General features: G+C 37.5%; 1 protein-coding gene across 2 annotated transcripts in view; it reads left to right on the forward strand.

The window, feature by feature from the left end:
* The first annotated feature begins 646 nt into the window (after window positions 1–646).
* The window catches only part of LOC114266370 (ABC transporter G family member 28-like), a 30,806-nt gene continuing 18,937 nt past the window's right edge, over window positions 647–12,515 (forward strand). Inside the window, exons 1-9 of one of the 2 annotated variants that reach the window (XM_082882812.1) lie at window positions 647–888; window positions 1,041–1,192; window positions 1,314–1,390; window positions 1,915–2,190; window positions 5,540–5,603; window positions 5,695–5,841; window positions 6,074–6,108; window positions 6,352–6,425; window positions 6,911–7,836. In XM_082882812.1, coding sequence (XP_082738938.1) covers window positions 859–888; window positions 1,041–1,192; window positions 1,314–1,390; window positions 1,915–2,190; window positions 5,540–5,603; window positions 5,695–5,841; window positions 6,074–6,108; window positions 6,352–6,425; window positions 6,911–7,836 — 1,781 coding nt within the window. In that variant the 5' untranslated portion in view covers window positions 647–858. Of the gene's footprint in view, window positions 1,193–1,313; window positions 1,391–1,914; window positions 2,191–5,539; window positions 5,604–5,694; window positions 5,842–6,073; window positions 6,109–6,351; window positions 6,426–6,910; window positions 7,837–12,515 lie in introns of both variants that reach the window. The other variant, XM_028207255.2, reaches the window with a different exon arrangement.

Genomic DNA, 12,515 nt, shown 5'->3' on the forward strand with positions numbered 1-12,515 from the left:
ACTCAGAATAAAATGCCCAAGTCTTACGGACAGTCAAAAATAGAGTATCTATAGTTGCATGTTTGTTGTTTATTGTGAACATTTACATTACTTTAGTAATGTGTTTTATTTTTTTAAGAGTTAGTTGTATGTTTGTTGTTTACTGTGAATATTCACATTGGATGTTGATTTTCATTTAGATTTTTTGTTGCTTTATTTTTGAAAATTTCAGATTATAAAAATGTTTAAAGTTCATAATTTGAGATTTGCTCTATGGAATGTGGGAGATATTTTCTACTTAGAATAATGGAGAGATTTTTTCCATGGAATAAGGAAAATATTTTCTCTTTAGAATAATAGAGATATTTTGTCCATAAAATAAGTAATTATTGTTATATATTAGTTTCAAAATAGAAACATGAAAAAATTAAAAACGATGATTTAGTCATATTACATTAAACAGAATTTAATGAAATACTTAAAAATAATATAAATTAAATAAAATAAAACATTTAAAAAGAGAATTTATCAAAAAAATATCCTTCTTATTATTTAAAACAATAGTTAACAATTTTATTTTTTTTATTAAACAAAAAATTATGATAATAATATATTTATAATTTTTAGAAACCACAATAAATAATTCGTTGTACTGAGTAGTACTAATAAGAATATGCCGTCGGCCCACGGACCCGAACCAGTCCACCAGAGTATACTGGTTTTTTAAAGCTGTGTTCAGACCGGCCAACCAAGTGGCTGCGCACACCAACCACACCAGACACCACAACAAGCGCCGGCCAGGCCGTTAAGACTTGGTCTCAATCAACTCTGTCCCAATCCTCTCATCTTCTCTCTCCTCCGCACTGATTGACCTGCCATATGTCCACCTTCTCAAACCAGAAACAAAAAGTAAAAACTCTGACATCTTCAATGAACTCGTTGTAACATCAACGAACTGCTGAGATTTCTCAAATACAGTACTAGTACTAGTGTTTGTGTTTATCTCTTTTTTGAATATGAGAGACCTATTGGCCATTTTTGTGCTTCTGAGTTCGCTACAGTTAGTGCAGTGCCAAGTCGATCCAACTCAATTCAACAACCCTGCTGTTCTTTCCTTATTCACTGAGGTTGTCTACGGTCGCCTCTCGAATCTCACCAGCTCAATCCTCAGTAGCGAATTCGTCAACAATGCTAGCTTCTGCATCAAGGATCCGTAAGTTCGATTTCCATCCCCTGTTTGGTTTCCGAGAAAATGCAGGAAAAATATTGTATCTTAGCTTCTATGTTTAGTTCAGTTTGGATTTTGAGTTTTTGAAGCTCACCTTGTCTTACAGGAATCTTGATTGGGATCGTGCTTTCAATTATTCTTCCGATTTGAGCTTCGTCAGTTCTTGCATTCAGAAAACTAATGGTATGAGCTGCTCTTAACGTTTTTGACTCGTTTGGTTGCTATTAAAAAAAAAAAAATGAAAGAAAGAAAATTTGTAGTATTTTTTTTTTTTCAGTGTTTGGCAATTGAAGAAATAATAAAAGAATATGTTGTTAGCTGTGCCTAATACAACTATTTGATTAGTTTCATTAAGTATTTCTGATTTTTCTTTAAAAAAGGAAAACCGCTTGAAGCAAAAGGTTTAGACTCTCAATCAACAATGAAATTATTGTTCCTCTTGGCCAGAATTGTAAAGCAACAATAGTCTTTTAGCTGTGGAAAGATCGTGCCACCTTTTGTTTGTTCCTTATTTTATAGAAAAAAGAAATGGATTCTGGGATTTTCCCCACATAAACACCGCAGAAATCAAACTGAAAATTAAATTAATCAGCCTCCTAGGATCTTTAGATATGAAATTCATTGTATTTTCTACTTGAATACACCTTCCAAAAGTACACCATGTTTTATCCTCCCAATTCTAATTATGGCTGTAACTTGCTCAACAGGAGATGTTTCACGACGCCTGTGTACAGCTGCAGAAGCAAAGTTATACTTCAGTAACTTCTTCAAAGGCGGATCATCAAGTACCAGTTATCTAAAACCTAACAAGAATTGTAACCTAACCTCTTGGGTTTCTGGTTGTGAGCCAGGTTGGGCATGTACCGTTGACCCAAATGAGGTGGTTGACATAAAAAATTCAAAGGAAATACCAAGTAGAAATCTTAACTGTCAGCCTTGCTGTGAGGGTTTTTTCTGCCCTCATGGTATTACATGCATGATACGTGAGTATTTGCAAATCCTCCAATTGTTTTTTTTTTTTTTTTAATTACTAGAAGTGACTTTTATTTGCTTTCATCTCAGTACTAACTTGGGTGATGTGTTTGTCACTTTTCTTTTCTGCTTCTATGAAAAGTCATTATACATCGCCATTAGGTTTTTTCTATCCTATGGTAATCAGGTGGATGGTAATATTTCATACAGGAAATAAAGGGGTGTGCCACCTTTTTCTTATTTCTTAGAATTGAACATCTATGTTCTATGGATTGAATAATTCTTTTTACATTGTCGTTCAGAGTTTGCCATGTTGCTTTGTGGTACTTTGACTTAAATACTCCTTAAAAACAATCAAACAACACTTTGCCCTTATCTTCTTCCCCTTCCACCCCTTGTTTTGGTGAGTGCATGTAAGCTTTCTCATTTTTGTTTTTGTTTGGCCTGGGTTTTGTAATGTGATGGTGAATTGTGACCATATTGGGCGATCAACCTGAAACAAGTTGTAGCTCAACTGATACTGGATTCACCGGTTTAACATTAAGACAAATTACAATCACCTCTCCAGCCAATGGAAAGAAAAGGGGGGGGGGGGGGGGGGGGAATTAAAGGGGACAGTGAAAATATTTAAGATTAAGTAGGTGTTTGGGGTAAACTAAAAAAGTGCTCTTTTTTTACTTACATACACTTATTTGGGTCACATCAAGCAACATCTATCAACATCTTCTCTTTACTTTTCTAATCACTTGCTCTACTTTTCTACACATTTTTTTTATTATAAAAAATCAAAAAGTACACTTATTTAGAACATCCCAAACGACCCCTAAACTGGTACAGAAAAAAAGAATATCAATCTCCACATTGCAAGTTCTGTGAGAACTTGTGCAATGCACATGTTTACTTGGCATGGCATTCATTCATGCAAGTCATGATTACTCTTAGTAGATTGCACTTCTGAAGAAACGTAGCTCTTTATATGTGTCAGTTTAGTTGTATTTACTAGAGTTTGTGAATATTACACAATGTCACCAGCCTGCGTGGAGCACTTTACATCAGGCAGTTTATATTGACATTTCTTCTGAATGAACTGGTGGTAATCTGATTACAAAGCACTTGTGAAACAAGCCGGAGTTCAAAATTGGCCTTTCTCACACCAACGTAATGGTTTGTTTAATTTTTATTGTTGTTGTTGTTGTTGGGGTTGTCTTGCAGTTTAAATAAGTGGGTCATGTTGGTTTCGGGTTAGTCCCTTTGATGGTCTGCCTGCGTAATTTATAGTTCAGTTGAGCAATTACAGAATAAGACATGCTAACCTTAGCTAGTTCTATGATACTAAACAAGTGGGAAAATGAAATCCTAATGGCAATGAGGTCGGTTTAAGATAGGCTGACCCAAAAGCTGCTTAGTCCAGGAAAGGATAGCTAAATAACATTCAAGTGCTGCAACTTAAGGTATAAAATGCAAACTCCATCTGAATAGGGGTGCACCAGAAGCATGCTATCAGTAATCAAATGGCCTGTGGACTAGACTGAATCGGTGGTCGGGCTGGACTTTGATTAACAAGTGATGGGCTTCCTCCTTGAGAGACCTGCAAACAAACCCTTGAGAACCCATTGGTGGGTGTCCTCCTCAAGGGCCCTCCGACAGTTAAGTTAGATATGCTTGAGGAAGAAGATAATCGGAGAGTAAGAGTGTGTAAGAGATAACGTACCTTATGATAGCACTAAGTGTGTATATATAGGACTCACCTCTCACGGTTGGCTTCTCATGTGAGGGAATAATTTTGTTAGCCACTTGGGCAATAATGCAATGCCATGTGTCTTACCATGATGAGGCATGCCTAAGCTATGAGACATGTTATCCACTAGTTGTTGACGGTTGCAGGTGGAGGGGACCATCCTATGCTTGTGCCACGTGTCCGGGCTGTTTTAAGCGCAGAAAGCATAACATAATCCCGGTCAGGTCGGCTTTCCTAGACGCACTGCTCAGAATTGTTTCCCAACCAGGTCAGCCTCTTGATTAGGTGAGTGTGAGTGCTCGCGAGCTCAACAGATCTGACTGGGCCGACCTCGCTCCAAAGAAATGGTCTGACCCCTCAAAGCCTGTGCCTGGGCCATCTCGGGCCTTTAACAGGGTCCATTAAGTCTACCTCTTATCTGTATACATCAAAAGTTATGCTAAATCCAACCCTACCTCAGTTATACAACTCTTGTAGTTGTCCCATGAAGGCTAACATAGTGTAGGTTCCTTTCCTCTTTGCCATATCATGATATCAAGATCAACTGTACTGTATGAGAACGGAGACATATGTCATGCCTCAAATAATATTATCAACTTTTTTGTTTTCTGGTTAAACGCAACTACATTGCATTCTATATCAATTTGGGGAATATCTTTTCCATTCTAGAACTAGTTCTTCAAAACATGCATCCGCCAGATATCTGTTCCAGGCTGGAACAAAATGACACCTTCATGAAACACACATTCAGCTTGCTCAAACCCTCAGAGTTTCCAACAACAAATTTGGCCTATAATAGGTGTTATCTTCATTCTTCACCTTAAATTCATTTAATCTGTTATTTTAACATCTCCCTGCCTATGACAATCTAGCATCCTTACATTGCTTCTCTCTTGCTACGCCTTATATGGAATATCATAGAGAGTTTTAGTTGCATCAAATTATATATCATGCAAGAATGCTACCTTATCTATCAAATCATTGTTACCTTTTCACTTTATATCTAAAGGAGGGGTAATTATTTAGTAGTTCCAGAGCACCATGTGGCAATGCCTATGTGGTGTTCCAAACCAATCATGTTGTGGAAAATCTTACAGATGGGACATGGTGATTCACCTTTGTCAGGTAGTTGAGAGACAAAAGATGACCCACTTAGTTTGTTGCAATTTTCGTTTGGCATGTGTACAATATACGCAATGCCACATGGTATTCCTGGAGTATTTAATAATTTTCTCTAAAGGAGGGTGCACTTGGTCAATTGAATTGAATTACTATGGTAACTTTTGATACCATGTCTTGAGAGTTGGAAGGCAGCATTTAGGCTTCCTAATTCATATGCCACCCAATATTGTCATGGTCTTTATCTAGGAGTTCTTATCAAATTTGGCCAAACATTTAGCTAAACACATTCATGCATGTGTTGACCCAAAAAGCTGTAAAATTTCAGGATAAGCAATCAATGCGATTTTCTTTTTCCTCTGTTGATGAGACTGAATAATTAATAGATAGATCATAGAAGCCAAGCACACACCTGTTGGAAATTTGAGTTGCTGATATAAGTTTATTGACTAATAATGTCTCTAATAATTTTCTATTTGCTGTTTGTCTTCTTGTTCCTGAAGCTTGCCCCTTAGGTTCCTATTGCCCACTTGCAACACTCAATAAAGCTACTGGTGTATGTGAACCGTAAGTTAACATTGTAGTTGTTAAACTGACTTGATATTTGTTTTCCGTGGCCTTTGTTATTTACAAGATATTGTTTCATTGGTTTCTGCAGATACGTTTACCAACTACCTCCAGGACAGCCAAATCATACTTGTGGTGGGGCTAATGTTTGGGCAGATGTTGGTAGTAGTAGTGAAGTATTCTGTTCAGCAGGATCATATTGTCCGACAAGTATCAAAAAAATTCCGTGTGGTAGTGGGTATTGATTTTTATCCCAACCCCTTAACAGTATTTGGTTGTCTTTTTGCTAGTTGCAACCTTCTATTGCTTCTTATAACTTATACCATGCTTTGATAAGACAGTTGATATTTTAAAGTTTGGTCTGTATCCAGATCTTAATTTTTACTTGTCAGGATATATAACTTACTCCTTGTTGCCCTTAGTTTTATTTTCTAATTTCTAATGCTATTAGTTTTCTTTGGCAATTTCAGGCATTACTGCAGGATGGGTTCTACATCTGAGAAACGTAAGTTTCTTTTTGAAGTGCAAGTTATTACAGCAGCATGATATATTGACTAATTCTGAGTCTCTCTCTCTCTCTCTCTCTCTCTCTCTCTCTCTCTCTCTCTCTCTCTCTGGGGTTTTTGAAAAAAACAAATGAATTTGCAAAGTTCATTCAAACACTGCCTATATCCTGGACTTTTGGTGTTTTACAACCCCTGTCCTGCAGGTTCCATATATTGTCTGACCCTTAATGATTAACTTGCAGGGTGCTTGAAGTTGACTTCATGTAATCCCAACACTTCAAATCAGAATATTCGCGCATATGGTATTATGCTTATAGTAAGTTGTTTTGTACACTTATGCCTGGGTCTATGGCTACACATGTCAAACCATTTGTGTGAGAGACATAATAAGCTACACTTTTTGGCTTGTAATAATTTTGTTTGAAAAATGGCAGTAATAGTAGTAGTAGGTAGGTCATTGTCACTATGTTGTCATTGACTCATCGTTGTAGTTGCTGCTGCTGCTGCTGCTGTTAGTATCATTAGTGTCATTCATTATTGTTAGTATGTGCTTGTTTCAGATGATATCTTTAGGATTTACTATTTAGTTTATATTCGATATTACCTGTTAAGTAATTTCTCCCATAAACATTAAAGAACATTTCCTGATCTCAGTTGTGTTGTACGGAAACTTTCCAAGGTGCATCTCTTTGTCTTCTGTTCATAAATTCTAAATGTGTATATCTTTTTTTATTTTTTATTGAAAAAAAAAAAACCATTCCTTAGCTAATAGATATCAACACCCATCACTTTTTAATGCAGGCTGCTGTAAGTACTCTGTTGCTTATTATTTACAACTGTTCTGACCAAGTTCTGACCACTCGTGAAAGGAGAAATGCCAAATCCAGGGAAAGAGCCGTAAGAAGTGTAAGGGAGAAAGCACAGGCACGAAAGAGGTGGAAGTCTGCTAAAGATGCTGCTAAGAATCATGCATTGGAATTACAAAGTCAATTTTCTCGCACGTTTTCTCTTAAAAAAACTGTGCCATCTTCTGGTCAATTCAAGATTTTGAATCAAACTGTAGTTGAAACAGATGAAGATCTATATTCGCCTATGACTCCAAGTACTTCGACTGTACCTGAGCAATCTTCTGTTGCATCGAGAGGAAAGAACAAAGAACCCAGTGAACTCATGAATATGATGCATGCTGTTGAAGATGACCCTGATAGTTCTGAATTTCACAGTTATGAGGTTGTAGATAAAAATACAAAAAAGAAAATTCCAGAAAAACCTATGCATACACACAGCCAGATATTCAAATATGCATATGGTCAACTAGAGAAAGAAAAAGCTCAGCAGCAGCAAAACAAGAACCTTACTTTCTCAGGAATAATTTCAAAGGTGACTAATTCTGAAACAAGGAAAAGGCCCGTAATTGAGGTTTTCTTCAGAGACCTTACGCTTACTTTGAAAGGGAAAAACAAACATCTTTTGAGGTGTGTTACTGGGAAAATAATGCCTGGCCGCATTACTGCCGTCATGGGTCCATCTGGGGCTGGAAAAACCTCATTCCTTTCTGCTTTGGCGGGAAAAACAGCTGGATGCAAGATGACTGGTTTAATTCTTATAAATGGAACAACACAATCAATCCACTCATTCAGAAGAATCATTGGGTTTGTGCCACAGGATGATATTGTGTATGGAAATTTGACTGTGGAGGAGAATCTCTGGTTCAGTGCAAGGTGCAGGTATGTTAGATTGAGTTCCCTTGAACATTCCAACTGCAATTTATTATGACACCCCCAAAGGGATTCAAATTTGTCATCCTGTAGCACTAAGCTTAGAAGTAGCAAAATTTTTCATTATGTTTGAATAATTGTGAGTATTCGTGTGCTGGTTACCACATTCCTAGGAATCTGAACTAGTTAGGCTTCTCTGTTGAAGGTTATGTCGCACAAAACAAGAATTAAAAGATTCAAAAACTACTTATTGTTTGTTTGAGAGAGAGAAAAAACTTAGGGAATGATTAGACAATCATCCCCTTTTATATTGATAATAGGTAGCTTACAATGGAAGCCTTGGAGGCACAAATAAAGAAATAATAGAATAAGGAAATAACAACTAATAGGATAATCAATACACAGTAACCAAAGATATTATTCTAACACTCCCCCTCAAGTTGGTGCGAAGATGTCTCTCATGCCCAGCTTGCCAAGCACATCATAGAATGGTTTGCTTCCAATTCCCTTGGTGAGAATGTCTGCCAGTTGTTCACTTGACTTCACAAAAGGAGTACATATGGTGTCGTTTGGCAATTGGGTTAGGTTGGCTTTTTGGCTAAATTAGCCACAAAAAGACAAAATAGGCTAAAAAGTTCATAAGACAAAATGTCACATCCAAACCATAATCATTTCACTTTTTCTCTCACAAAAGTTAAAAAAACCAACATAAACGAACTTTTTAGCTTGGACTAAAATAGTCCAAATGCCAAAAGGTCAAAAATCCAACACAACTTCCTAAACGAAGTGGCTATCAATCTCCACATATTTCGTTTGGTCATGCTGAACTGGATTGTGAGTTATGTTAATAGCAGCCTTATTGTCAAAGTACAATCACATGGAATCAGAATGACTAATCCCTAGATCACTTAGCAATAACTTGATCCACAAGAGTTCACATACACCTTGTGCCATAACTCGGCCTCTGATTCCATTATGTTTCTTGCTCCTCCACGTAACCAAATTACCTCAACAAAGGTACAATAACCAAATGTGGACCTTTTATCAATTACTGATCCTGCCTAATCAGCATTTGTATAAGCTTTCTACCTGAAGGTGATCATGTTTGGAAAAATAGAGACCCTTTCCTGGAGAAGATTTTAAGTATCTAAGGATGCGTATTACTGCAACCAAGTGTGTCTCATGAGGAGCATGCATGAACTAGCTACCCACACTAACTGCTATGAGCTTATCCACTATTCTATGATAAATGAGCTCCTCTAAGTAACCAAATTACCTCCAACAAAGGTACAATAACCAGATGTAGACCTTGTATCAATTACTTATCTTGCCCAATCAACATCTATATAAGCTTCCACCTGAAGATGATCATGTTTAGAAAAGTAGAGACCCTTTCCTGGAGAAGATTTTAAGTATATAAGGATGCACATTACTGCAACCAAGTGTGTCTCATGAGGAGCATGAATGAACTGACTAACCGCACTAACTGCCATGGCAATGTCAAGACAACAATGGGATAAGTAAATAAGCTTACCCACTAGTCTTTGATAACTCCCCCCTATCAACAATAGCTCCCTAACTAAGTTTCTGATATGGCTCCGGTGATGTATCACAAGTTTTACTCCCAAGCATCCCTTTTTCTTTCAATAGGTTAAGAACATAGTTCCTCTGACAGATGAAAATTCTATCCTTAGACCGGGCAACCTCAATACCTAGGAAATACTTCAGATTTCCCAAGTCTTTTATTTCAAACTCGCTTGCCAAATATTTCTTCAACCGGGGTATTTCCTCACTATCATCTCCTATAAGCACTATGTCATCCACAAACAATGAGAGCTGTAGTCTTACCATGTGAGGAATGCTTCACAAATTAAATGTGATCAGCGTGACTCTATTTGAAGCCATATCAGAGCATAGCCTGAATGAATCTCTTAAACCAAGCCCTTGGAGATTGTTTGAGATTATATAATGACTTTTGAAGCCTACATACTTTACCCCTTTGTCTGATGATCCTCGAAGCCAGGAGGGATGTCCATATACGCCTAAATTCTAGATCACTATGTAAGAAAGCATTTTTTAACATCAAATTGATGAAATGACCAATCCAGATTAGCTACAAGAGAGAGAAATATTCTAACCGAATTCATCTTAGCCACTGGTACAAAGGTCTCTTGATAGTCTACTCCGTAAGTTTAGTAAAACCCTTTGCCACTAGTCAAGCCTTGTAATGCTCAATTGAACCATCCGCTTTATATTTCACAGTATACACCCATTTGCATCCCACAGGTCTTTTGCCCTTAGGTAACTTAGTTAATTCCCAAGTACTATTCTTACGAAGTGCTTTCATTTCTTCTATCATGGCATGTTTCCACTCAGGGTAGCAAAAACATCCTGAAAATGATTAGGTATACTAACAAAAAAAATTTTGGACACAAAGGCTCTATAAGAAGGAGACAAATTAGAGTAGGACACAAAGGTAGAAATGGGATGTTTAGTACAAGACCTCACACCCTTTCGTTGGCCAATAGGAATATCAAGATCAGTATACTCAGGAGGAATAAGGGTTTCAGAGTTACCTGGACTCTCTTCAGAAGAAGAAGATAGTAGTGGATGATTAGAAGTGGTCTCTTGTACCCAAATAACTTTCTGTTTGTCTTTGTCTTTGACATAGACTTTTCCCTCCTTCAATTCATTAGATTATGTATTTCCACAACTTGTAGCCGGTTCACCTTTTGTGTTCTCAACCACTGGTGATGAGCCAAAAACTGATATAGACCCAGGAATCCCTTCACACTAAGGAGGAATCCCTTCACACCAAGGTTCCCCCTAAAGGGAGGATTGGGACCCCGAGGAGGACTGTGACAAGAAATAGGATTGCGACTCAAAGAATGTGACATCTATAGATACAAACCATTCACGAGATAAAGGATGGTAACACTTATAACTTTTTTGAGTAGGAGAGCAACCCAAAAAGACACTTCAGAGAGCGGGGATCAAATTTATCACGAGAAGAAGCATGATTGTGGACAAAACAGACATAGCCAAAGACTTTGGAGGAATAGAGAACATAGACTCAGAACCTAAGAAACCTGGAGGGGAGATTTTTTGTGCGACACTTGGGTTAGGAGATGGTTGATGAGGTAGGCAGCAGTGAGAACTGCGTCCCCTCAGTAAGACCGAGGCACATGCATAGAAAAAGACATGCAACGAGCTATATCAAGAAGATGATGATTCTTGCGTTCCGCAACCCCATTTTGTTGAGGGGTGTTGGTGCAAGAAGTTTGATGAATAATGCCATAGGTGAAAAATAGCTTGCTAGACCTGAATCAATATACTCAACCCCATTATCAAAACACAATATTTTGACAACTGCCCCAAATTGAGTAAATGTCATTTTATGAAAATTACAAAACACAGAAAAGACCTCACTTTTGTCTTTCATAAGATACACCAAAGTAGTATGAGAAAAATCGTCGATAAAAGTAACAAACCATTTATGACCTTTTAAAGGCACAACATGAGATGGACCCCAAACATCAGAGTGAATTAAGGAAAAATGTCCTAAACTTTTATTAAAACTTGGAGCAAAAGAAGTTTTGTGTTGTTTTCCAAGTTGACAAGACTCACAATGAAACTCAAAGACATTATTGTTTGTAAAAATAGAAGGAAATAAATGCTTAGGTAATAGAAACGATGGGTGCCCAAGACGCTGCAGCCATAGCCACAGGTCTTCCTTGGTGGTTGGAAACTTGATGGTATAAAATGCTAGCTTGTTTACCTGATCTAGGATATAGAGACCTGCGAGAATATTACGTTTCATGTATATATGGTAGTTTATATATTCTGTATATATTAGGGATTTTGTATCCTTTTTTTTTTCAGTTCTAGGGATAGATTGATATATAAACCAATGTATTCTTATATTTGACATACAATTGAATATACAAAAAATATTCAGAAATCTTACATAGTATCAAAGTTAGGTTCGAAACCCTAGCAGCCATTGTCTAAGCTTCTTTGCTTCGTTGAGTTCTTTGGTTCAACTTTCTGAATACATGTGACCCATCTAGTTCGAGATTGGGTTTGGTTCATCTGGTCCTCTATTTGAGTCGTCGTCTGATTCGTGTATGTTCTTCAACCTGGTTCGGAACTCCTTTGATTCGCAATTGACCAATCTCCTCTGGTTTGTCGGACTCAACTTTTGGCTCACGAGGTTGATTGTTGGTTCTGGTTTGACTTTGTCTCTAGACTCGATCTAGTTCTCTGGTCAACATCAAGTCCAACCTCTGCTTCGATAGGATTGTGCAACCTATCTGCTTCGAGAACCTAGATCATCTCTCTCTGTATCTTTGGTTGTCAACCCATCTGTGTTCATCGTGACCTATATGAGTTAGAACTAGTGACCTATCGATTGCAGCCTATCTAAGTTCGAGTCATTGCCCATCGATCGTGACCATCTGATTCGCGAAAATCCTAGTCGTCTCCATCTGGTTCTCACGATCTCGCTATCTCTATTTTCGCGAGGCCTGCTCTCTCTCTCTGTCTCTTGTTCGACTGGTTCGTCGGGTCATCTAATATACATAGGGTTATCTGATATACATTATTTCGGTCTATTTTGGGTTTACTACACTTAAACCCCTCAGATTTTTTTTATTACCCTTCGACCCCTGGTTTGGTTATTTTGTTCT

This window comes from Camellia sinensis, chromosome 8, assembly GCF_055761805.1.
Source record: "Camellia sinensis isolate YWXY chromosome 8, ASM5576180v1, whole genome shotgun sequence".
Lineage (NCBI taxonomy): Eukaryota > Viridiplantae > Streptophyta > Magnoliopsida > Ericales > Theaceae > Camellia > Camellia sinensis.